Source organism: Anoplophora glabripennis, unplaced genomic scaffold, assembly GCF_000390285.2.
Source record: "Anoplophora glabripennis isolate ALB-LARVAE unplaced genomic scaffold, Agla_2.0 scaffold720, whole genome shotgun sequence".
Classification (NCBI taxonomy): domain Eukaryota; kingdom Metazoa; phylum Arthropoda; class Insecta; order Coleoptera; family Cerambycidae; genus Anoplophora; species Anoplophora glabripennis.
In genome coordinates, this window is record NW_019416809.1 from 141,168 (window position 1) to 168,795 (window position 27,628).

At 33.3% G+C, this 27,628-nt stretch overlaps 1 protein-coding gene across 1 annotated transcript in view; it reads right to left on the reverse strand.

Annotated features, from left to right (window-relative positions):
• The window catches only part of LOC108914364, a 134,713-nt gene that overhangs the window by 37,120 nt on the left and 69,965 nt on the right, over nt 1–27,628 (reverse strand). The window contains exon 4 of the mRNA XM_018720173.1: nt 12,920–13,000. Within this exon, the coding sequence (XP_018575689.1) occupies nt 12,920–13,000 (81 nt within the window). The remainder of the gene's footprint in view (nt 1–12,919; nt 13,001–27,628) is intronic.

The following is a 27,628-nucleotide window of genomic DNA, read 5'->3' on the forward strand; positions in this document are numbered from 1 at the left end:
TAGCCGACGACCCCCTTACTAAAATTTTTGAAAAAGTTTATGATGATATATTTCGACTTTTAATGTGCGTTCACGATGTCAAAATTCATAATTTTCCTTCAACCCATTTCGGAAATATTAAAAAAATTAATTTTTTGAGGCTCCATTTGGGGAGGCGTAGCTCCCTTAGGAAGCATTTTACGACCCATGTTTATATGAAAAAATATTCTTATTTTTGGCAATAGAATCAAGTGGTAAATTATTGGACACTAATTATGAGACACCCTGTATACAGTGCTATTTTTTTAATTAAAACGTTACTTTTATACACACTCAAATACAACAGATTTCAAATAATACAAAGACAGTACAATAATGATAGCTCCTTTCAAACAACACAATTTTTGTTCAATATCCAAGGCCTACTATTGCTGTTTTAGTTTCTTTTCGTTCCTAACGACTGTAGATTATTTTCGTTGTTTTTGCTGATTGTTCGAAAACGGCTACTCCAATAAGCAAATGTGTCATAACATTTTTTATTTAGAATTTGAAGGTTTGTCCAATTATGTTAAAAAATATGGTGTTGCCATTTAAAAAAAATATCGTTTTTGTAGCTACTGCAGAAATCTGGCAACACCGGTTATTTCCTACAACTTTGCATTTGGAAGTACTAATCTATCATTTCAAATTAAAAAAATTGGCCTATGTCAGGTTTTAAAAAAATAGCACTGTATATATTTTTTAATATTTGCAGAGATAGCAAAATACTCAAATAAATGAAGGAATGCAGTTTAATAATGTACACAATGTAAATTAAATATTTCATGTTTACTTAGGTCTCTGTTATATGTATTTTACAAAATATTGAATACATTTTAAAATTTATAAAAATGAAATTTAGTCAAATTGTAGTGACAAATATTTAAATAAATTTAATCGTATAATATATATAAGGGATTATCCATTTTCTCATTGGGAAAGTAAAGATTAAAAAAACACACTGAATATTTAAATTTGGATGGATTATTTCATAATAAAGTTTGGTCAATACCATTATGCGTGAAAAACAATATCATTCAAATGTCCTCCACGGAACCGTTTGCAGGACTCAATCTTTTTGAGGTAATTTTCGAAGACTTTTTCACACAATTCGGGCAATAATTCGGCCATAACTCGATATATCTCGTCCTTCAATTAATCCAAAGTTGTGGGATTGTTCGCATAACCACGGTCTTTCGCATAGCCCCACAAAGAGAAATCCAAAGGCGTTAAATTGTAGGATTTTGGTGGCCAAGCCACATCGCCGAATTTCGAAATTACGCGTCCTGGGAATTTCTCGCGCAATAGAGCCATAATTAGCCGCGTTGTGTGGCATGTGACCCCATTTTGTTGAAACCACATATCGTCCAGATCAAAATCCTAAATTTCAGGCTAAAAAAAGTCTATGATCATGGCGCCACAATGTGCCGTATGACAGGCCCAAATGACTTGACTTGAAGTCGAAAGATTCGGGTCATCGTTTAACACTTTCATTCACTGCGGCTGTGTTTTCGATTGAACGGGCAAAACGATGATGCACAGGTCTTACGATGTCTATTACCGATCCAGTCTATTGGAATTTCCTCACTGTATTGGTGGTTGTTCATAATCCTCCTTCATAATCTCTTCATAATCTGAATCATAATCTCCGCGTAATGCGAGAAATGCAGCCACCAAAGATCCACTATTTTCGTAGCATAATTTAATAATTTTAACGCGTTGTTCGGTCGTAAAACGTTCCATATTGTGAAATGGCAAACCTTTAACTAAACAAATACCAGTCTGGATGATTGTGACATTTGACAAATATCAATTGGCAGGGCATTACTATCCCAAGCTCGAAATGGATAACCCTTTATATACATTTATTACTATCGGACAGTAACAAAATTAATGACTGCCTTTGTGAAATATAATTGCACCCGGGAAAGGTTATTTTTTAATCTAAATATTTATGTAAAATCATAATATAACCATAAACATTTTAACAAAGTTTATAGAGACATCACTTCTATGAATGTTTTTATTATCAGAGAGCGGACAATTTGTGTCTTTAACCTTGAACCTAGATATGTCATTCATAAACCTAGATACATTACCCATGACGCAGTGGTCGCAGTGGCGTGTCGGGTATGCATCGGAAATTTACGTGATAATTCACGGAAATTCCACGGTACATACATTTTTAGGCGTTATAAAATATTTAGAAAATCAGAAATTGTATACTACATATTTATTAAATGAAGTTCGGTTAAAAATAGAGTCATTCTTTTAATTGGAAATTAGGAGTCAATGTAACGAATAGCCTCAGGCGACGCACATGATAGAATAGTCCAACTCACGCTCCATTAATAACAGGGCTGCAGTTTGAATTCTGACCAATAGAAATTCGATAAACGCAACCGATGTCGACGGATAGACTAGAGATGGGCGCGAGTGTCATTTCATTTCTTTAGAACTAAATTAACAGAACTATTTTCTCGTTATTTAACCTGTTCACATGATTTATGGATTTTAAATAAAGAGTACAAATCTTCGCGAGGATAATACGATATATTTGCTATACATAATAATTATATTTTGCATAGTTTATACACAATACATTTTTGAACGCGTTCACATCTCTACCAAAATTTGACCTATTCTTCGGGTTAAAGACACACATTGTCCGCTCTCTATTTATTATATGCATTCTATTACAGGGGTGAGAATATACAGAATAAAGAACACCATAATCGGATCACAATCATATTTGTGGAGACTTGATATTTCTTACTAGTACTCAATGAAACGTGGTAGGTTTTGTTATACCTACTGGTTGCTATAGTACGTTGTTTATTATCAAATATTTAATAAACAGTTCGATCTGAATTTGGTAAAAATGCAAGAAAGTAATTGTGTTCCTGTGGCTGCTTTTAAAGAAGCTCAAGAAGCAATTTTCCAGAGAAATCCAGGGAACATTACGAAAAAGTGTACGCCGAATTTAACGAATGGAGGGAAAAACGGAGAGTAATGACAATAAATTAAGAACTTATGCTATCGTATTTTTTAAATTTGAAAAAAATATGCAATTTCATCTATGTGGTCGAAGTATTCAATGTTGAAGGCTACTATAAAGGTCTACAAAAATATAGATATTGGAAAATATAACAAGCTTACTGCTTATTTGAAGAGTGAATTAAAAGGATACAAAGCAAAAAAGCTGCAGTATTGAAAAGAGCACATATGTATTGAGGAATTCTTGACTGGGGCTTCCAATAAAGATTATTTAATGATTAAGGTAATATCTCTTTTCATTTTACATGTTGTTAGGTATATAGTGAACTCTGAATTATTTTAGATTGCACTAATAATGGGGGTTTCCGGTGCCTGTCGATGCTGCGAATTGACAAATTTGAAAATTACTGACGTACAGGACGTTGGCAGTTATCTGCTTGTTTCAATACCTGACACCAAGACGGGCATTTGAAGAAAATTTACAAATTTACAATTATAGAAGAAGGATTTTGCTGTTGAAATATGCAGAAAACATATTTCTCTGCGCCCAATTCGCCTAACACAAGACATTATTTTTAAGATACATCAATCAAAAATGTACTTCTTAGCGTGTTGGAATCAACAGATTGGCGAAGGTACCCTCAATAGTTGCTTCATTCCTGAACATCACAAATCCAGAAGCATATACTAGCCATTGTATGAGGCGCACTTCAACAACTTTATTGGGCAATAAAGGTGGATGGAAGAGCTCCTCTGTAGCAGGGAGTTATTTTGAGGAGCCTATATCTAACAAACTTGATATTGCAAGGAAAATCCAAGGACACTATAGCTGTTCCTTACAACAAGAGATATCCGTAACTTGTTCAAATTCTTCACAAACTTCGGCAGACGTTATGCGTTCCGAAAATGATGGCAACAATGCTACTAGGGTTGTTATTAACGGAAAGGAAGTTAAATGTGATAAATGTTAATGTTAATAAGTAAAATTAAATTTGATTTATTATAGGTTTATTATTTTTTCATTATTCTACTAGGAAAATAAAGTTACTTTATTCTACTAGTGGATAAAGTGTCACTTTATACGGTTCCTATATGTGGATAGAAGTCTGTAAGGTGAATATTTTTCGTTGTTTCCCGAAATTTTCATAAATTTCTAAGAACAGTACAGAATAATCCCTAAGCTTCTAAACCATTCTAGAAACATCATGAAACTAATAAGTGAACACAAATGTTTGAACAAAGCACACTAGGGCGACTTTCGCTACAATATAAATTTGCAAACATCAGATGGTGCATTAATTTTTGTTGGAGGAATTATTATAAAAGTGCAACTACGGAAAACATACCTGGACGGTCCAATCTAGAAAATCCGCCTGGAAAGAATATATTTATTATTAAGGCAGCCAAAAATGGATTTTAAACAAATAATAATTGTTTTTCTATTGAATTAAAGAAAGTTTACAATATAATAACTGCAATATATGATGTATTATTAAAAATTGATATCATGAGTAATTAAATATATAGTTAATATTAATAATCAAGTTATGTGTATGATTATGCAGGCGTGTTTTAATTTTTATTATAATTCCTCAAACCAATTTTTAAGAAAGTATTCGCGAGCATAACCTCATTTTACAATTTATTTTAAATTATTTATATTTTTATATAATTGTTTATTACTTGTATATTTCTTTATTTTTATTTATGTTAACAAATACATTTATAGGAAATAGTAACAGCTATTAAAGGTAAAGTACCGAGCACCAAAGATGCCACAATGTGGTCAAAGAATTAAAGGGAAACAGTCGCATGTTTGAAGGCGTTATATACAGAAAACCCTGAAAGATCAGTTCACAGATAAATTGAGATAACATCGGATAGATCATGGATCCAAAGGGCAATTGAGAGCATAGAAATGGGAAATTAGGTGCAAAAAGGGAGGTAGAAGAATGAAGTAATTTTTAGGAAGGACAAGTTAATGGCCATGTCTGATCGTTGGACTCGCTATAAAAATATAAAAATAAAAATAAAGTGACCTAAACAATAAGGAAGTGTACAATATTCTTGAATTTCAGTGTTTAGGTATGTAAGACCTATTTCTATTACTGTATTATATTTTAAGGGGACATTTTTATGTGTAATTTTCAGTGAATTTATAGCAGTGTTTTGACGAAAGTTTTAGAAAATCTAAGCAAGTTAGAAACAATATCTCTTCACTGTACCAGTTATACAAGTTTTCTCCAGAGGAAAGACAGTTGACAATACACTTAGAATAAGAAAAAAAGACTATTTTTACTTCTCATATTTATCATTCCTTATGTTTATCATTTCCTGAACTTTTCACGCTTGTTGAATATACAGAAAATCGCGTTTTTATTTTTCAACTCCTCGTACGAATATTCTCAAATATTTTCCTATATGGGTGTTTCAGTTTGAGTGAATCAAACTTTAACCACAAATAGAACTCAATAAATAATTCAGAATTGCCTTATAAAACAAGGATTTGAGTCACTGTTTTCGTAAGGTACCCTACCCGTCTAGATAGACATTTTGCTACGGTTTTTCACGGGAATGACACGTGAGAGTGAAATGATGCATCGTCCCTTAGATTACGCAACTTTTAATTTTAAGCCAGCGCTTCAAAAATATAAATGATGAAGATTAACGACCTCTTAGAGATTTACCTATGAAGATTTTCCCCGTGTGGAGCATTTTATTTACTCTGATGATTCAGGAGGGGGATCATAATTGCTTGTTACGCGTTTTTATACGCCATTAATAAAACAGGAGTCTTATTGTTGATTAATGGGAAGCTGAAGGTATAAATCTTTATTAACCCTGTTTGTTTGTCGATTGTGTGATAATTTTCCGCGTTCTCCGTCGAAATATATTGCATCAAGCTGGAAAATAAAAGATAAAAGTCCTGAAAGTATCTGAAACAAATTCTATTGTATACTTATATAAATTGTAAACCAGGGCAGACTATAGTTTGCAAAAGTACAGTGAACAAAATAATCTCCGAGCAACTATTTCACCCTTTTCATATTTACCCAGTTCAACAACTTCTACCTATTCATCCTGCTGCTACTCATCTTGAATTCTCGTAGATTATTATTCACCAATACAGCTAGAGATATAAACTTCCATAAGGAAATTATTTTCACGAATGAATCGTGAGATAATAAATCTCCATAACTGTCATATCTGCATAAATGAAATAATTTGGCATATCGTTATGGAGAGATATTTTGAGCGTGAAGTTAATGTAGACGTATGGACCAAATCGTCTCGATAATAACTTATTTAGATATCCTGCATCAGTCGCAATGTCAGAGACCGTTAAATGATTAATTAGTATCCAGGCACATGGATACGTAGGGACGTTATGCTCCAATTCTCTGACCTCCACGTTCACCTGACCTATATCCAACTGATTTTTTATTTCGGAGGGCTTTAAAACAGAAAATGAATATTGATAGCGAGGGGCATAACTGTGGAACAGGATTCAAGACGCTGTTTACAATTTTAAGAATCTGAGAAGAGTGCATTTTAAATTATTTGAATAGAATTAATTAATGTATTACAGAAGACGGTGGTCATATTGAACAGACCTTAATAGGGAACAGTCTGTTACAAGTTATGAGCAATTAAACCACTAGAAATAAAGCTTTCTACTAAATGCGTATTAATAGGCTATTGATTACAGGATTTTAATAGGAACTATAACGTTCAGGATATTTCATTACATGAATCGTTCAAATGGTCATTTTAGATGAAAAAACAGCGGAGTGCCATTAAATTAGAGGGTGAAAATTGGAGATAGGGGTGAAAATGCACGCTTTTCAATTTTTTAATTGTAGCTCGAAAACGAAGCAAAATTTCGCTAGTTCATGGAAAAATTATTTAGAGAATTGAATTTCCCATTGAAATGGCTTATTTAAAAAAAATTTTATTTATGCAAAAAATAGTTAATAAACTATTTGAAAAAAAGCGAAAAATTCGATTTTTTTACTTCTTTGCCTCCAGCTTTTTTTTGAGTCAAGATAGGTATAGGCATTGCTTCATAAAAAAAAAGTATATAAAATTTCCTTCAAAAAAAAAAGAGGTTGTACAGTATTTTTGGATGAGAATTTACTGATATATGGCCGCTCAAACCTAGCCAATTTTTCGATTTTCGTCTCGTTTACCCTTATACGTTTTAATTATCATTGTTTGCACAAAAGGAAGGATTCGTTCAAGGATATCCATCACATGACTTGTTCGAAGGGTCATTGAAAATTAAAATACCACGGGGTGCTTGCTATTAAATTAGATTGTTGAAATTGAAGATGAATTGAAGAAGTGAAAATGCACTTTTGCAGTTTTTTAAATAACGAGCGTTCAAATAAAAACGTGGTCAAGTTGGTTCTGAAAATTTGGACGTAGGGCGTAGCGTATAGCAAATGAACTTAAACGTCATCTGTCAAAGCGCTATATCGCCGCTATCAATTTGAATATTTTCGTTTTAAAAAGCGTTTAAAATGGTGTTTTCTCAAGAACAAAAAGTGTTTATCATAGAGTCCTACTTTAGAAATGGACGCAAGATTGATGGAATATGGAAGTATTCTATTGAGGAATGTTTCATAGAATTTCAAAATCAATTTCCCGGCGTTGTTGAGTACAAAATTTTTCAAAGTGCAGTTCAGCGTTGTGTTAATGTTTTTCGTGAAACGGGCAGTGTAACAAGAAAAGAAGGAAGCGGCCGACCTAAAAAGCGGACTGAAGAATTAAAAGAAAATGTCCAACAAATAATGGAAAATGCGCCAAGAACTTCTGTACGTGTTTTATCACAAATGGTGGGAGTATCAGTCGGTACCTGCCACACAGTGTTAAAAAAAGATTTGCGTTTGTTCTCCTATCGTTTAACTTGTCAGCAAGAACTTCATGAAGTTGATTTTCCGCGACGGGCTGTATTTTGTGAATGGTTTTTAAACAACTACGGTGAACTTCATAATATCACCTTTTTTTCTGATGAAGCCTGGTTTCATTTAAGTGGTTACGTAAACTCACAGAATATGAGAATGTGGTCTTCTGAAAAACCAGATAACTTTTTTGTCGAGGGCCCTCTACACGCTCAAAAAATTGGAGTTTGGTGTGCTCTCAATCGAAGGAGGATTTATGGACCTATTTTTTTTAATGGTACTCTTACTGCGCAAAGGTATAGAGAAGAAATTATCGCTCCTTTTGTTAACCAGCTGGAAGAAAACGAAATTACAAACTTTTACTTTCAACAAGATGGCGCAAGGGCACATACGGCAGGCGAGACGATGAATATGTTGAGGGAAGTTTTCCAAAATCGACTAATAAGTCTCAATGCTGAACATGAATTTCCACCGAGGTCATGTGATATTACGCCGTGTGATTTCTTTTTGTGGCCTTACCTTAAAAACACTATTTTTGAACTGCCTATTCCTGATTTAAACCATCTGCAGGCTCGACTTATAGACAAGATTCGTGAAATTAACAATACCCCGAGCATCTTAGAAAATGTCTTTAATTCTTTGAGGAACAGGTGTGAAAAGTGCTTGGAACAAGGAGGGGGACACTTTCAGCAGCTGCTTTAATTTATTGTTATAACAAGGAGGGGGACACTTTCCGCAGCTCCTTTAATTGTTTGTTATTGTTATCACGATTATTCTTTAAAATAAAGTTATATAGTCATTAACGTTATTGAAACTGACAGCTGCTATACAGCTCGTTGAGAAATGAGGTTAAGTTGGTCGCTATAAGCTACTCCCTACGTCCAATGTGTCAGAGCCAACTTCGACCACGTTTTTATTTGAACGCTCGTTATAACACAAAAACGAAGTAAAATGTCGGTATAGTTCATAGGAAAAATTTTTGTAGAGAATTGAATTTTCCATCAAAATGGCAGGTTTTTAAAAAATTTAAAAGAAAAATTTTATGCAAAAATTCGTTAATAAACAATTTTAGAAAAGCAAAAAATAAAATTTTTTGATTTTTTTTTACTTCTTATACTCTAATTTTTGTTAAAAACGACGAAAATCTAAAAAAATGTTTAAGTTTGACCGGTTATAACTCAGTCAATATTAGTCTAAAACTTTTGAAAATACATCATATTGAAGGGAAGCTCATCTAGTTTATTTGTACAACAATTTTCTTTGCCTACTTCTACTAAAAGGAAGTAATAAAATCAAAAAATCTTATTTTTTACTTTTTTAAATTGTTTATTAACGATTTTTTGCATAAAATTTTTCTTTTAAAATGCGCTAAAAAGAAAAAAATTAACTTTAACTTTAAAAATTTTACTATCAACTTATAACGTCATTACACAATTTATATGTTATAAAAGCTTGTCGCGAGATTTAAGTACTCGTATTTACTTAGTTTGAATTATTTAAATGCGCTAAAAAGAAACAATCTAAGTAAATACGAGTACTTGAATCTCGCGTTATAAGTTGATTGTAAAAGTTTTAAAGTTAAAGTTTATTTTTTTCTCTTTAACGCATTTAAATAAAAGCTTGTTTTTTAAAAAGGTTTTTTACTTTTAATTTATTTTTTACTTCTTAGTTATCGCTGGACACGTTCCTCAGTCTGTTCATCTCAATCAACGCATCTTTATTGCAAGGTCGTTTGCCGGTTAATTTCGAACAGTCTAGCTCTTCAATAATGAGACCTTCTAATGATTTTACCCTACTTAAGGCCACGTATGCTTGACCGGCAGCGAAGAGCTTTGAGCCTAAGTATACAACGGCATGGTCGACGGTACTACCCTGCATTTTGTGTACTGTGCAAGCCCAACATAATATAATTGGAAGCATTCTTCGTTCTGCAGTACCGTGACTATATTTTGCTGGAAATTGCACAGACTTGGGTTGAATAAGGTGAACACCGTCTTTACCGAAGTCTATACGGACGGATGGTATGTCAGTTTCATACATTTGTGCTCTCCGGAAGCAGGGCCATATGATTTCTGTAATATGGCCAATGGCACCATTCACCAGACCTTTGGACACATCTACATTGTAACGCAACATCACCTTGGCCCCAACGAATATTTCTATAGTAGGATCATATTCGATGCTAAGTAATAAATCATTGTCTGTCAAGGGAACCAATGAAGTACGCTTTTAAGGGTTTTACAAATTGAATAATTTCTTTATACATTATGAAGGGACGAGGGGATCAGTTCAGGTCTGGCACCCTTGTTCTGGAGTTATCCTTCTCCTAGACAGGTTGCAAACCAATACTATTGACGCCTATCTCACCACATTACACAAGTCAAAGTTAACTAACCGTTCCTACAGACTTGAACAATTCGACCTCAATATCATAATCGAGGATTCCAAACACCCCACCACACCAAAATTTCAGACGGATTGAATAAGGGAGTTTATGTTCAGCATCTTAATTTTTTAAAACTCGCATTTGTATTCTCTGTAAGTCCTTTCATTTGATACCCATATTGTAGGCAAGCATTAAAAATAATTAGTCCGCCATCTTGGGCGTTCCACCATGTTGGATTTAGAATAACGTCACACAGCTAATCACATATTGTCATCCAAACCGAATGTGTATACAAATTTTTAGCTCAATCGGTTGAAGATATCTGCTTCAAAATTGAGTTTCAAGCTTTAGAAGTCCGCCATATTGGATTTAGAGTGATGTTACTTTATTTTTCGAGTTATTCTTAGCAAGTCCTTTCATTTGATACCCATATTGTAGGAGTGCATTAAAAAAATAATTAGTCCGCCATCTTGCATGTGCCGCCATGTTGGATTTAGAATGACGTCACACAGTTAATCATGCATTGTCATCCAAACTGAACGTGTATACAAAATTTCAGCTCAATCGGTTGAGGATATCTGCTTCAAAATTGAGTTGCAAGATTCAACCCGCACAAACATATTACATACAGGGTGATTCATTAACAATGGGAAAGTCGAAAGCTGAAGATACTACACGTGAAATGGTGACCATTGGCGCAAACATGCCTTATCCGAAAGTTGATAGTTTCGGAAATACAGGGTGTTGAAAGTTAAAATTTTAAATCGTTTTTTTTGCGATTATTCTGAAAATATNGTGAAATGGTGACCATTGGCGCAAACATGCCTTATCCGAAAGTTGATAGTTTCGGAAATACAGGGTGTTGAAAGTTAAAATTTTAAATCGTTTTTTTTGCGATTATTCTGAAAATATGTAGGTTAGGAACTTGAAAATTTGTGAAGCTGTATTTTTTTAGGCGACGAATAAGATGCGTGTTGTAATTTCAGCATTGCTTGTAGAGGGCGACACTTACGACCAATTTTACCGAAAATTTAGTTAATAACTTTTTACCCTGTATGTCTAACATGAAACTTGATTCAAAACCTGAAAGAGCAATAATTTTTCCATTAATTGTGTATTCTTGTGTCATTTCGATATCTCGATCCGTTTTCGAGAAAAATCGATTTAACGAACACTATGTTTTGATAATACGAGAAATTAAGAGCGAAACAAACCAAGTGTTTCTTCGTGTTATTACAACAATTAACAATAAAACAAATGAAATTCGTAATAATGATTTAAAGTCAGTGCTCGAAGAATCCACCGTTGACATTTACACAACGTTTTCCGAGAGATCTTCGAGTTTGAAACAACATATTGGGATCGCGTTTGACTTCGTTGGCAGCGATTTGTATTCTTTGCCACACGAAGCAATAAATTCTTCCAAATAGAAAAATTAAGAGGATTTAAGTCCGGACTTCTGGGTGGCCAACTAAAAATTCTTCAACGGCTTGAAAAAGTTCCACTTTATTTAAGAAGAGACATGTGGTTCATGCAGACGGAGCTCCACCGCATTTTTCTTGGCCAGTGAGTGCATATTTAGATGCAGTTTTTCCAAATCGCTGGATTGGCCATGAATCATTTTTTCTTGGCCATCCAGAATTCCGGACTTCAATCCTCTTGATTTTTCTATTTGGTCTCGATTGAAACATATAATTTACAAAGAATCTATTGGCTCGTGTGAATAGTTATGGCAAAGGATACAAATCGCTGCCAACGAAGTCAGACGCAATCCCAATATATTGTTTCAAACTCGAAGATCTCTCAGAAAACGTGTAAAGTGTATCATTGTCAACAGTGGATTCTTCGAACAATTACTTTAAATCATAATTACGTATTTTATTTGTTTTATTGTTAATTGTTGTAATAACACGAAGAAACACTTGGTTTCTTTCGCTTTTAATTTCTCATATTATCAAAACATAGTGTTCCTTAAATCGATTTTTCTCGAAAAAGGATCGAGATAGCGAAATGAAACAAGAGTTCATAATTAATGAAAAAATGATAGCTCTTTCAGGTTTTGAATCAAGTTTCATGTTAAATATACAGGGTAAAAAGTTATTAACTAAATTTTCGGTAAAATTGTTAGTAAGTAAGTAGTATTGAAGTAAGTAATAGGGCGCCCTCTATGAGCAATGCTGAAATTACAACACGCATCTTATTCGTCGCTAAAAAAATATAGTATCACAAATTTTCAAGTTCCTAACCTACATATTTTCAGAATAATCGCAAAAAACGATTTAAAATTTTAACTTTCAACACCCTGTATTTCCGAAACTATTAACTTTCGGATAAGGCATATTTGCGCCAATCGTCACCATTTCACGTGTAGTATCTACAGCTTTCGACTTTCCCATTGTTAATGAATCACCCTGTATATTGCAAGTTAAATAAAAGCTTGTAAAAACTGAAAGGGGTGCGTTTTCACTCCTATCTCCAATTTCCACCCTCTAATATAATAGTACTGCGCGGTTCATCTAAAATTACCCTTTGAACTATTCATGCAATAACCCTGTTTTTTTGGATATAATCAATATAAGCTTAACTAAAAAAAGGAAGAATGTCAGTTTCTTACCTTTTTTTAGACCAAGAACGCACTTTATCACTCTTCTAGCTATCTCCTTTCTTTGCCCAGCCGCCAATTGTATATCACCATCTGAAATTCCATCAATTAATAAATTTTTCTAGAAAAATTAACAGATTCTATTTTAAAACAAATCGGCTAGTTGCATTAAAATAGTTAGTAGATATGATTCGATTTATTGTATGTGACCTTTGTCGGAAAGATAACTTCCATCACATTCAAATTAATGTAATAAACTTGCCACATTTTGGAATTTTTTTGATAAAGTGACAGAGAAATATAGTATAGCTAATCCAGAAATCTAATCTACTTCAGCAAATTTTCTATTACATTTTTAAATCAGTAAGCAACAAGCAGTTATATCAACGCAACTTATAGAAAAAATCTGTGTTGTTTTTATACAGCTTTAAATGTCAGTGACGTTACTGCGTCCAAAGCGAACGTAGTTCATTTAACAACTTTCACGGAAATCGATTTTTAATCTGTTTCCTCCCCGAAGGCGTGAAGCAAGCTAAAATTTGAGCAACGCAGCAGCTGGGCAGGTGCAGACATGCATAATAAAGCAGCAATTTGCTTTTCAAGTCAAGCTTTGTTAAGGAAAAGTGACCAAAAGCGTCCCCAACTCCCATATCTAATTTTTCTTCCAAATTATTTCATAAGATTAAATCCCTGTTTATTTATGGCGGCAATTTCAATGTCGTTAAATGTCGCGTTTTTTAGCGAATTTTGGGGCCGTTAACGTCGCCGAAATCTCGATTCTGCCATGTTCTTATAAATTACAGCTTTTGAGATCATTGAAAAGTGTCAAAATTATAAATTAAAAAAACTCTTGTCGTAATATTATGTAAATAAATCTGGCAATGGGACCTTTATCATAAGTAGAGCTGTCATAATTCGCCGCGCACCAAAGGCGTGCGGGTCATAAAATAAAGTGAACAATGATTATAAGATTTATTTCATTGTATCATTGTGAAACACGTAAATTGTTTTATTTGCTCCCACTATAGTAAATAGACTATTAACACATTGGTTCTAAGGAGGTAAGTGGATTTTACTGTAGAAGTGGGAGTAACGGGAGGTAGCTTATCTCCATAGGGAAATAAGCGATTTCGCGTTATAAACGCATATTTTATGAACAAATAAATAGAAATATTTGATGAACATTACATTTTATTCATTATTATGAATGAATATTTATAGTAATTGTGCAGTTATTATTTAATAACATTTATAAAGTTTGGATAATTATTCCCCTCGCGTTTACTAATTGTCACATTTTTCACCGCTCACCGCTTTTGACCGCTCCATTTCAGTCACCGGAGGCTCAATATTATCTGACTGATCCATTAAAACAGCATGATGCGACATACAACTAGAACCCGGAGTTGAAGTGTCATTGTCAAGTCTGATTTTATAATATGTAACGCACCTACATACTTAAATTTTGTATCTTTCACAGTTTTCCATACAACCTTGTATAGCCCGTTGGAATAAAATTATTATTATTATTGTAAAGAATCCTGTTGGTTATTTCATTTTTGTTACTTAAACTGTCAGCTTTCTGCAATTGTGGCTGACTTCCATCCACCACATGATGATTACTAATACATCAGCTCCTGTATTACCCAGTAACGTTGCCGATGTTCTTCGGAATGAATGGCCTGTAAATGCTTCAGGATGTTCTAGTTTCAAAAACTGTGCAATCTTATTAGGAATCATAGAAAGGGTATTCTTGCCGACTGGTTGGTTGTAACATCAACCTGCTTGATAGCGGATAAAAAACCGTGAAATTTCAGTTTTAATTTTCAATCTAATCTTGATATATTTCTTGAGAATTTCTAGGTGAGAAACAGAATCCAGACGAGAAGTGATTGTAAAAGTACGTGACATACCATTTTTAGAATATGGAATTGTAACTACAATAATGTCATGAAATTTTTGAAATTGACATTTTCCAAAGCAAGTGCATAACTCATCAGAACCGCATGCTCCTGCAATGCCTAAGACCGTCAGTACCTTCATTGGCAAATACCTATGTGTTATCGGGTGCCTGAACGAGAAAATTGTTGACTTGTTCTCTTGTAAAAACGTTTACCTTTTTAGGTATATAGCCGTCATTCTTACGTTTCAAAAACGCTCTCAGCTTGGGGTATTTTGTTATATACTCGTTCTCCTCTATGAAAATAGTTAACTTAATCATTCAACTTCAATAAAGATGTGAAAGTGGAACCTTACAACTTCGTAGAAGAAATGGAGACCGCATACGTCTACAACATATTGTACCAGCCTAGGAATAAAATTTAAACATTGTGGAAGAAAATTACCATAAGACAGTCTTTAGAAAATCACATAAAGCGTGTCCACATTTTGTGACTGTGAATGTGAATTTTTACGATAAAATTCTCAAAACTTCCGATTTACAGAGTTACAGATGAAGCTATGTTTACAGGAAATGAGTTAAATAATATTCACAACACACATGTCTGGGAAAATCTGCATTCGATTCAAAAAGACTGCTTCCAGCACCTTTTTTCTTAAATGTTTGGGCATGAATTATCAACGATTTATTTGCTTTACGTCAGAGGTCCCCAAAACTTTTGTCGCGTAGACCACGTGCCAATTTATTCTGTTTTAATATAGAATTGTTACGAATTCTATTTTTTTTCTTCTTAAAAATATGTACTATGTAGTTTTCTTAAAAGAATTACACTTTGGGTGTGGTAAATATGCATATATCTCTAACGTAAATTTACATTTTGGGTAAATTACACAAAAATTGTAAAATTACCCAAATACTTAATATAACTTTATTTGTATGATGTAATTTTACACTATCTACTGTGGCGTTAAAATAATCAACAATTTGGTGCATAATATACATAATTTTTTTTCAGTGTTCTTACCTCATTTTCAACAAAAACCTCCTAATGGAGTTCCACAAATATTGTGAATAAGACTAGGGGTTGTTGTAACATGACCACCGCGGTCTCCTAACTTAAATTCCTGGATATTTTTTTTGGGAACATTTAAGAAATAAAGTGTATCGTACTGAAATGGAAACTATTGATGATTTACGTAATAACAGATGCGGCCAATAATTTACGATTGCAAGACCAGCAAGAACAAGGAACAAGAAATAAGGAATATCCGAACTAGGTCAGACGTGCCCAAATAAATTTACGAATCGACAAAATTTTGAACAATTGTAATATCACGTAGTATCTAATTTCTTCTTAATTAAAATACTTATTAACATTTAACAATAGTAGGAAATAATAACAATAATGAAAACAATAATTGACAGTCATCATTTAGAAGGTTACAGTTAAATTAGTTTAAAATGGGTAAACTCCAAAATTAAATTGGAACAGTTTGATAGAAGATCGGTGTCACCCACAATTCTGAATAAAAGTAACCGAACATACGTAAGTACAAACTAGGTCAAACTGGGAAACTTTAGATTGGTTCCTTTGAATTTTCAAACGTACCATTAAGTTATTGTTGGAGAAAACTCGTGACACAGATAAATATTACGCAATTACGATGACGGTTCTGTTTAATAAAAGACATAAGTTACTACAAGGGTCACAAGCTACGAAGTGGTTATTTATGTATCTGGTACAAAGCCATACCTGTACAATCTACGGCCCTAAAAAAGTCAAACATGCAAACTTAAATTAGTTGCAATTTTGATAGTTTGTAATCAAAGAAGTGTTTTCGAAGACAATGAGCGATTCAGAAGAAATTATTTGTACTCCTTCTCAACTGAGAGAAGCCGCTGAAAGTTTGGAAAAAGATTTGTTAGCTAAGAAGAGGTACGATAAAGTTTATGATGTTTTCAAGTGTTGGTGTTCGCATAAAAGCGTTCAGGAAGCTGTAGTCCTTTAAATATTAAAGATAAAGTGGATATCTCCAAATTTTTGAAGTTAATGACATTTTTGAAACAACAAAATCTAGGATATGTATCCAAAAAGTCAAGCACTTTCTCCAGTGAGGACATTGTGACGTTTTTGAAGAATGCACGTGATGATATGCTACCTATAAAGGTTGTATTCATAATTGGTGTATCGAAGTGACGAACTGTATAAAATAAAATTTACTGATGTTAATATCGTGAAAAATAAGGTGCATATCGAAATTTCAACATCAAAAACCTACCAGTCAAGAGTATTTATAGTGAGTAATGAAGAATGGGTAACGCTAATTAAAACATATTGCTTTGTTTAGATGTAGATGTAAATGAAAATTTCTTTTTACAATTATGATTCGGTAAAATCACTCGCCATTTGGCCACAATTCGGTAAATCAATTTCCCAAAAAAATTGCAGTGTTTTTAACGATTCCGCCATGTGAATCATACGGGACGCTGCTCCCGAAGAACGGCTATTGGTAAATAGCGGTGGTGACATTCTCCAACTGAAGAGATTAGGAGGATGGAAATTTTCCACGTAGCGGAAGGGTACGTCGATAAGTCTACAGATTATCAGGTTAAAATTGCCACAAAAATATTTGGCGAAATGCCAAACTCCAGTACTAAAAACTCCAGTACTAATTTCTACGCAGGATGTTCAGCGTGGATTAATAATTTCTGTTGCCGCTTATAACCAACCGAATGTTACAATTAATTTAGTAAAATAATTTGTAAACTTATTATGAATAAAATTTGTTGAGAATGTTTTAATGTACAATAAGATATTTTTTGAAACAAACATTTTCGTTATTCAATGAATGCTGACCTGGTTTAAAAATGACATCTGCCAGGGTGGAAAGTAATCACTTTCCATCATAGATCTAATAGTATACAGGGTGTTGCAAAATATTTTTCAGATAATTCTGGAGCAGATTCTACGTCCAAAAATACGAAAAAATTCCTATAAACGTAGGTCTGCAAATGCTTCGTTTTCGAAATAGAAGGTATCATATAAAAAATAAAAAAAATATGTTTTTTTATTGATAATTTCTAAATATTTCATTGGAAATCGTTTAAATTTGGGTCAATACATTTATGATACGTAGGTTATAATTTGGTATAATCGACTGCATTTCAGACCCATCAGGGACGTAGATATGGGGGTGTACCTATTGATTTTTGACCAGAAAATCTACGCCACTGGTTTTTCTACTGGCTTTTACTTTATTTTTAGGAACCTCATTTTAAAGCAAAAAAGCGCCCTTGCACATTTGTCATTTAGCTAGCGACTTTCAAGCTATTGAAGATTTTAAAAAATCGTGCTAATAATAATAATGATATTATTAAGGGACCAGATGATACAAAAAGATAATATTAGATCTATTAATATGAAACCATTACCTAGTAAAAAAACATAGTTGGTGACTGTCACTGAAAAATAACATGCGCTCTCACTATGAAGAAATGACTCAAATTTAATAAAAATTTCCAATGAAAAATTTAGAAATTATCAGTAAAAAAACATATATTTTTATTTTTTTGGCAGGCTCTATTTCGAAAACGAAGCATTTGCGGCATGCTAAGGATCATGATAGATGTTAAAAGATAAGAAGGACACTTCGAATGTAAACTACTTTAGAAATTATTCGTTAGAAGGGAACGCAGGTCTTCTTATTTTCTCCGTGATTGAATAATTTCTAAAGTAGTTTACAGTTCAGGTGTAGGGTCTCGGACACTTTGCTGCTATATGACCACGTTGACCACAGTTAAAACATTTTGTCAAAAATCCGTTGTTTCTTGACTTGTTTTGTAAGTTGTTCCTTAGATTTGCAGGTCCGTAGCTTCCTAACCGTCCTTCGTATAGTTGACCTGACGTAGAAGGCGCGCTAGTATACAAACTGACAAGTACCCTTCATATAAAGCTTCTGGCGATTCATATCTTCCTGCTCTGGCGCCATTCTGTATCACGGAATCGTTATATATCAAACAAGCCCGTTTGCTTTGAAAGTCACAACTGCGAAGAAGTTCCATTTTTTCGAAGTAATAAGCTGTCATCGTCTCAGCCGGACCTTTGCGCCTATTTAGCATAGAAGCGTGGCATAATCAGTGTGGTCGGGGTTAGGGGTTAGGTTATAGTTTTGGAGGCTATGATACCAGTTCTTTGCCATACCTACCAGTCGAGATTGCATGTGATAGATTGTTGTTATTTCGTCCCACTGGTTTAATAACTTAAGCTGGTCAACTTTTGATTACCACTGCTGTGCCGTCAAGTTAGCGTTTTCTGGCGAAAATTCCGGAATGCAGTCACTTCGGACACTTAATCTGGGTGCCTCGTGTTGGATTGTTTCCACTGATTGTTTTTGTCGACTGATATCTTTGATCATCTTTTCTAGTCGCCTAAACCTCTCTTCCATAGTCTCAGGTTGGGGGTTCTGGGCGATGCGGATCGAGAACGCATTGGTACGGGTGGATGTCTTTTATTCACGATACGTAATTCTGGACGTTTCCTTGAATCACCCTCGTCTCGCCGTTGCGATTTCCGATTGCGATAGCGCTCAACATCACTGTCCGTACTAGAGCTTGAGCTACTACTTCGCGACCGAAATCTTCCATCACGAGATCGAAATCTGCCCATCGTTTTTACTAGTAGCACACTTGTCGAGTAAGTTCTATTAGCTAATTATCACTAACTTCACGAATTAGTCAAGTAAACACTACAACACGTAAAAAATACTAAAGCACGGGGATTGCTACCCCACACCTAAACTGTAAACTACTTTATAAAATATACGTTAGAAGGGAACGCAGGTCTTATTTTCTCCGTGATTGAATAATTTCTAAAGTAGTTTACACGAAATATGCAAAGCTGACGATGTTTTTGAACAGACAAAATGTCAATCAAAGAAATCGGAATAAAATATGGATGATTTTTTGGCTAAAGCGCCTCAGAAATTTCTGACTAACAAAGTAAGCAAGATTCTTTTACTTTTAACGTGAAAATATCACATTACTTTTTGCTTGTCAAAAATATTATTTTTTTTAATGGTTTAGATTGCACTTGTTAGTGCAGTTTCTGGTGCATGTAGAAGAAACGAACTCCTGGAAATGAAGATCATTGGCATCAATATTCCAAAAGAGAAGATTGTGAAATTCCGCATACCAAAACTAATAGATTGGGTCAATATGGTTAAAAATATATTGATTTGCGTAAAACTAAAAATTTTTTGTACAGTGGAGACATGGCAAGCTATGAAAGCAAGTTTTAGGGTATAATTCAATAGAAGATTCCCCTACAAAAAAAATAGCTCAACTTTTAATATTTATTGCCATATACTCTGAACTATAAACATAAGTTTCAGTAGAGGTGTTTCCAAGTTTCATATGAAATGAGCAACAAATTGTCATTTAATTCGTTGCTCTATTACAATACTTATCATATACTCATCACGCTACACAGCAGCTGTCGGCCGTATGACTTTGGCGTATGCGTAGTTTGTCTATAGTATCATCAGTCTCGTTATTTTATAGCCACAGCTCGTATAGATATACATATTACCATAGGCCTTAATAAATGATTAGAAGCCACGTGACTACTAATTTTGTTTAAATTTCGGTAAATTTAAAAATGATTAAAACAGCAAGATCAAGATTACATAAAAACGCAACATTCTGTTTCATCGGCTGCTGATTGGTGTAATTATTCACGAGATTCTATTCAACAAATCAGCGTTATCTCGAGCATAAACGTAAGGTTTGTCATTGTTCATTGTAAACAAGTCGTTAATACTGGTGACGCTAAGATTTTGAGACTTTTATAGTTGATAGTACTAGTCGTGAATTTATTGTCTAAGCTCAGTGGTGGCACGTAATCATTTATGAAGGCCCTGTGGTACCACCATGTTAAATGATAAATAATGAATGATTAGCTATTTACTAGATATTGGGAGCGTAATTTAATGCCCGATGGGGCATATAGCTCGTGAAACAGTTCTTTTACACAATATTAGTTGTTAAACGTCAATTCAGCATTTTAGTAAATAAAAATTTATTTGTTTTCAAATGAGTTATAGTTTAAATACTGTATTTGTGCGTCTGTAGCACTTCAATTGCTATTTACTATTTATACGTTAACCACTTTCTAGTACATCAGAGTATGAATTGAGTTTCAAACAGTTAGAATGGACACAATACATATAATTACGGTAACAGACACAATGTATATAACTAGTTGAAACAAATTTAATAGAATGCATAATGTAAGGTTTGGTATATCATAATTATTACATAACTATGTTTGAAATTGCTAAATTTATGACATTTATTTGCTCACCCACTTAACCACTATGTATACTTATTAATTCAACGTTTGTCATATGCAAATAATTGTAAATTGTGCAAAGGTATCACAAATTAAAAAAAAATGGGGGATGTTATAGTCTTTCCCAAGTCAGTTGAACGTATACTTATAAAAACGCCTAGCAATAAAATTTAATGAGTTTCATAGGCGTTCCTAACAAAGTTTTCAGCTAAAGGTAAAAAATAATATTAATTTATATATAATGTGTAGAAAATTTCTATATGTTTATTTGGCCAACAACATATTTTAATTATTCATGTCCTCAAACTATTTTATTATATTGATGGTAAATTTTGGTTATGACATATCAAAAAAACATTGACATTTTCATTAAAATATATTACTGCTCGCCAAGAATCAACGGGAAGGTATGAACATATCCTTGTCAGGAAAGGATGAGGAAAGTTTATTAGTTTAGGTTAAATAAAAATAATCAACAATAAAATAATTCCGCATTGATGCACTGCATTGCTAGGCAATTTGTCAACAACTGAAATTTATGACACAGTCGTTCAATACGGCTTTGTTTGTGCGGGGTTTGCCCGCGCACGCATTCTTCAACTGGTCGTATATATTTTTACCACCTCTACGTTTAGTTCGACCAGAGATGTATATATGAGTATGGCTAAATAAATATGGGAACAAGTTTTTCAAATATTTCAATACCGATGTGCTGAGTACAACCTGGTACATACTGACCAGCAGACGTCGCGATTGCCTAGATACACCCAACCATGCTGCTACTCATACGGTCGAGCATTGCGCCTCTCCGATCTGCGCAGAGGAAGCAGTAAATTTCACGCATATTTGATTTGGTCATTTTAATCATTTGAATTTCGCCCTATGGGTCATTGATTTTTGTCAGTCAGGGCCATGACCCCCTGCATCATTGGCCTTTAATCCCCTGGGTCTACGACCTTTGTCATCTTGGACCATTGACCTTTGGCACACGCACCACTGACCTTTGATCGTCACTGACTTTTTAAATCGTTTTAGATATTCTGAAGTACATCTCTTCAGCAAAATATTTTTCTTCAATCTTCTAGAAATCTGTTATTACATTGGAGTTTCTCCAAAACCTATAAATTATTTCGAAGTGAAAACCTTCATATATAGCACAAATACCTCGAAAGATCAAAGGTCAATGTAAAAAGCAATGGCGGGGACAGAAGACAATGACCCTTTACCACTTGGAGCCATTGACTTTTGACGTCGTAATCATCGACTTTTGGTATTTGTTTTAATTGATTTCTATTGCCATTTTGACATATTGTGCAGTTTTTTATGTATTTTCAAAGTAATTCGATATATTCTTCTTTAATTTACCACTGTTTGAAGAGTTTTTTGCAATCCAAGGCTAGTTTTACGTATATCGTATTTTAAAACTGTTGTGATTCATTTTAATGTTTCTGAAGTCATTCGGTTGTACTTGCTTTGCGTTATAAGAGTGTTGGTCCTTTATGAAGGATTGTAAAACCTCTTCGAAGAATTTTGATGAATTTACAAGCTCTGTTGGTGATATTCTGAAATTATTATCACACATACTATTAACGTACATCATTTCGCCTAAAGCAATTACTTATGAACCTAATTCTGTTCCACTTTGTTATTATAAGGGCACTTACTATGTATCGAAACTTTCAGTAAATATATTAGGTGTTAAATAAAAGATTCCCAAGAGCCGGCGCATTTGTTTTCGTTTATCTCAAATTGTTGAGTCTGAACTTTCTATGCTGAAAGAACAACTCCTGAACAAAGTTTTTCAAGACGTTTAATGAAATATCTCGCCAACATTTAATTGAAATCGTATGAAGAATTGTCGGCAAGTACTGGGTGAACTAAAAATAGAAATGGAAAACAAGGTATTTTTAATAATTATACGTTTGTATGTGAAACGTGTTTTCCTGTACATAATTGTATCTAAACATGAGAAAATTAGATTATTTTTTCTTGTTTCCAGGCATCTATAAATCAGCGAAACTAGTAGTCTAAATTTTAATATTTTATTATGTCCATACATAAGTCCACATTTAGTATTAAATTAATATTAATTTTTTTCTACCGCTTACATATGGGTTGCAATAAAATATAGATAGAAATTGCTAAATATTATAATTTTTGCGATATTAATTGAAGAATCAAGAGGTTGCCAGTATGGATCAGGTTCGGTCGCTGACGCAGCAACTCGGCATTGAAATATTTAAAAAACTTGTTCCCATATTTGTTTAGTCATACCCATATACATGTCTGGTCGAACTAAATGTGGTGATATAAATGTATACGCCCTGTTGAAAAACGAGCGCGCGGGCAAACGGCCTATAACACAGCCGCACTGGGCGACTGGGCAATAAATCTCAGTTGTTGACAAGTGGTTGACAAATTACCTAGCAGTACAGTACCTAATTGAATGCTACCGAATTTCAACAAGTATACCTTTATTGTAGTATGTTTTAGAGTTTACAGAATCGTTTAGAAATGTAACAAATTTTGACTTTTAACATTTTTTTTTTCGATTGTACCCCTCCAATTACCTGTATCGGCGACACTGTTTTTCATAAAAAAAAACCGTTTGCACATTATTCTTAACGCACAGTTGATGTTTACTCGTGTACAAATTTTTTCATTTTTATCTTTAACCGATTGAAATATAATTAAGGAAAACCATATTAGTCGAAGCAATGAAGCACTCAACCTCGGAATTTTTTGCGCTAAGATTCCCCGCGTGAATTTTGGGAGAGTCCCATAGAGATGACGTTCAGGGCCAGGTTCCGGTGAACCAGGTGTTCAGGGGGTCGTTTTCGACGTGAAATTCGGATTCAACGCTCCAAAAAACCCCCATAACGATTTTCGGTTCGTCTTTTTCGATTGTGTGATGAAAGCCCTCGGAGATGAAGTCCGCGTCCAGGTTCCGGTGCACCAGGTGTTCAGGGAGTCGTTTTCGACGTGAAATTTCAGCGCCTCAAACAACGCCCCCACAATGATTTTCGGGTTGTTTTGACAATCTTTACAGGAAAACTCTCGGAGATGACGTCCACGTCCAGGTTCCGGTGCACCAGGTGTTTGCCGATGTCATATTTGAATTCAGCGACCCAAAAAAAACCCGGGCGCCGAGTTTCTCTCCTTCCCCTCGTGAATTTTGGGAGAGTCCCACGGAGATGACGTTCATCGGCGTTCCTGAGCTCCAGATCGGCTGTGGGTCAATTTGATCATAATCGTGATCAGCAACCTCGAAAACCCCCGGGGAACCCGATTTGGGCCAGTTCTGACTCTTATTTACAAAGTTATTAAATCTTCCAAAAGCCGTCTCAAAAAATGCATTTTTGGCTGCAGCAATGCAATTTCCGGTTTGTATAAGATACAAAGTAGATACATTTTCTACAAAGAAATTTTGGAAGCGAATGTAAAAAACTCATTCCGATCCGTCTTGGTGCAAAAAATTCCGAACTTTTAGTCTTTTTAGTGTTTCATTGCCTCGACTATTTGGAGAGTAACAACTTCAACACACTCAAACTCATTAAATTTTATTGCTAGGCGTTTTTATACATGTTCGGAAAGACGTCGGAAAGACTATACTTTCATGTACGACGAATTGATTTGTAATACCTTTGCAGAACATACATTCTTCAGACTGTTATTTCCCTTAATTTTAAAAGCAAAGAATAAAGCCAAAAAAATAATAACAAAAAGTTCATATAGGTATTATATCCAGACGTGAAGAAACAGGGCGTTATTTTAGTGCAAAAATATTTTGTTTTTCTGTATTTTTCAAAAGGGTCTACTAAATCAATTCGAATTTGGTACCTGATAAGTTTCTACGATATGAATATCTTGACAGTATGAACATGACAACATAAATTGTCGGTAGATCATTTTTAATTGTGACTGAAAAGTTCCTGTGAATTTGTTTCATATACCTAGGGTGTTAAAATTTAAAAAAATAAATTGTAGGTGGAATTGGTATTCCAGTTGAAGATCTAATGAAAAAACTAATTGATAATATAATTTTTCATTGAATGGAGTACTTATAGTTTAAAATCTACAAATTTTAATTTTTTTGAACAACATGCTGAAGACATAGAGACAAATCTTTATGTTTGGAATGTTACTTTTTCGTATAATAAAATCAACTTCAAATACAGGGTGATGAGACCCTCATTAATACCTTGCAAGTCCTATTTGTTATCTTGTGACACTCTCTATGAATAAATAATACATTTAGAATGTCAGCATTTGAATAAATGTTAACGTTTTCCATTCTTTAACAATAAATAATACTCAAATAAACATTCACTGTATATGTTAAATTGACAACAATAAATTGGTAACAGATTAGGTGCTTGCTTTGAAGTTCCTCTAAAAATTTCACAGCCATCCTCGCAAGAAATTATGCGATATCCGTTGACTGCACGAAAAACAGTAAATATCTTAAAAACCAGAAGAGATAGGTATAGGGAACCATTATATCATTCGAAAGAGAACAAAATTGTTCATCATGTTGCGCGAAACTATACAGGGTGTTCCATTAAAAAAAATAAAATGATTTAAAGTTGACTAAATTCGGCATTAAATTTCTACTACCCTGTATGAAATTAAGTCATTTTGAAATTATGGCAAGGAGTCTTAGAGTTTTAGTTATGTCCCCTTTAAATTTTATCGCTCTAACTTTATTATTGTAAAATACACATCTTTTTGAATTAGGCAGTTCTTTTTTAATTTGTTTTTGAAAAAAATTAAATATATCAAAAACGGTTAACTTTAAGAATAGGAAACCTTTATGAAAGTTCACCTAAAAATTAACGTAGGATCCAAAATTCCAATAATATACGGGGTGTTCCATTTAAAATGACGAAGATGACGTCAAAGAGTGGATGCCATTATTTTAGGCGAGCGGTTCACCCCTAAAAAGATGCTTCTAAATGAAGGTAACCGACTAAATTTTTAAAACAAAAACCTACAGCATGAAACTTTTTTTATTTTATAAAGTGTATTTTTCTCATAATTTACATATTTTTTTTATATTTTTCGGCGTGGTCAGTCAATTGTTATAAACAAAAAAGTTGTAAAAAAAATAAATTACTCGTCGAATCGCTTTGAAAACAGTTTGTAAAATGGAGCAAAATAAACATTTTTTGTTCTTTGACAAAAATTCGAAAAATGCTTCGTTTCCGATATATTTACAATTTAATCTGAAAAAAGTGACGAAATTAACAAATTTTCGAAATTTTTTTCTCAAAAACTACTGAACAGAGTTTAATTCTAAATGAGCATAATAATCGGCAGATCTTCTACTTTAAGATATATTTTTTTTGGTACCTATAGGTCAATTATTTTATTGAAGGTGTAAAGCGAGTAAAAAACAGTCTTTTAAAGAAAATCATGATAAACATACGCATCAAAATGGCGGCGTTAGTGGCGCTACGTCGCGCTCGAAACACTTCAAATTCAAATTTTCTTTTTACAATATCTTGGACTAGATTATATTCACAGTAAACATAATGCTATTAGGATATTTTTAATCGATATATAACAATAACATTAATTTAATGATTCAGTCGGCTAATGCGGAAATAACCATAATTTTTTCTACGTTTATAATAATTAAATATAATTTTTGCAATTATTTTCATGCTTTTTTAATGCAAAAATTATTATTTATTATTAGAATTATATTTCTATTAATGTTGCAATATTTTAAACAATTATACTATTTGAATATACTAAAAAAAAATAGTATTTAAACTCTAGCCTGTTCGTCAAGTATAAAATAAAAGTTTTTCGAAATTAGCGCCTTTTTTGTTCTAAATCATGACCTTTTATTGCGCCTGATAATAGCAGAAAGACATTGCTCGATATCCATACGCATGTTTTAGCCATTTATAAAACCAAAATCGAATATTTAAATTTTACTAATTACTTGCAAAAATCTTACTCCGGCTACAAAACCAAACAAAATGATCTTTTGAACATTTGTACTGTTGTGTAAACGTAACATATATCATTTAAAAAAAATCATAATAATGTTTATTGTAAATATGTATAATCTAATCCAAGACATTGTAAAAAGAAAATTTAAATTTGAAGTGTTATCATAATTTTCTTTAAAAGACTTTTTTTACTCGCTTTAGACCTTCTATAAAATGATTGACCCATACCAAAAAAATATATCTTAAAGTAGAAAATCTGCCGATTATTATGATTTTTTTTAGAATTAAAATCTGTTCAGTAGTTTTTGAGAAAAAAATTCCGAAAGTTTGTCGATTTCGTAACTTTTTTCACATTAAATTGTAAATATCTGGGAAAAGAAGCATTTTTCGAATTTTTGTCAAAGAACAGAAAGTGTTTATTTGGTCCATTTTACAATGGACTATTCTCAAAGCCATTCGGCGAGTAATTTTTTTTACAACTTTTTGTTTATTATATAATATATATATAT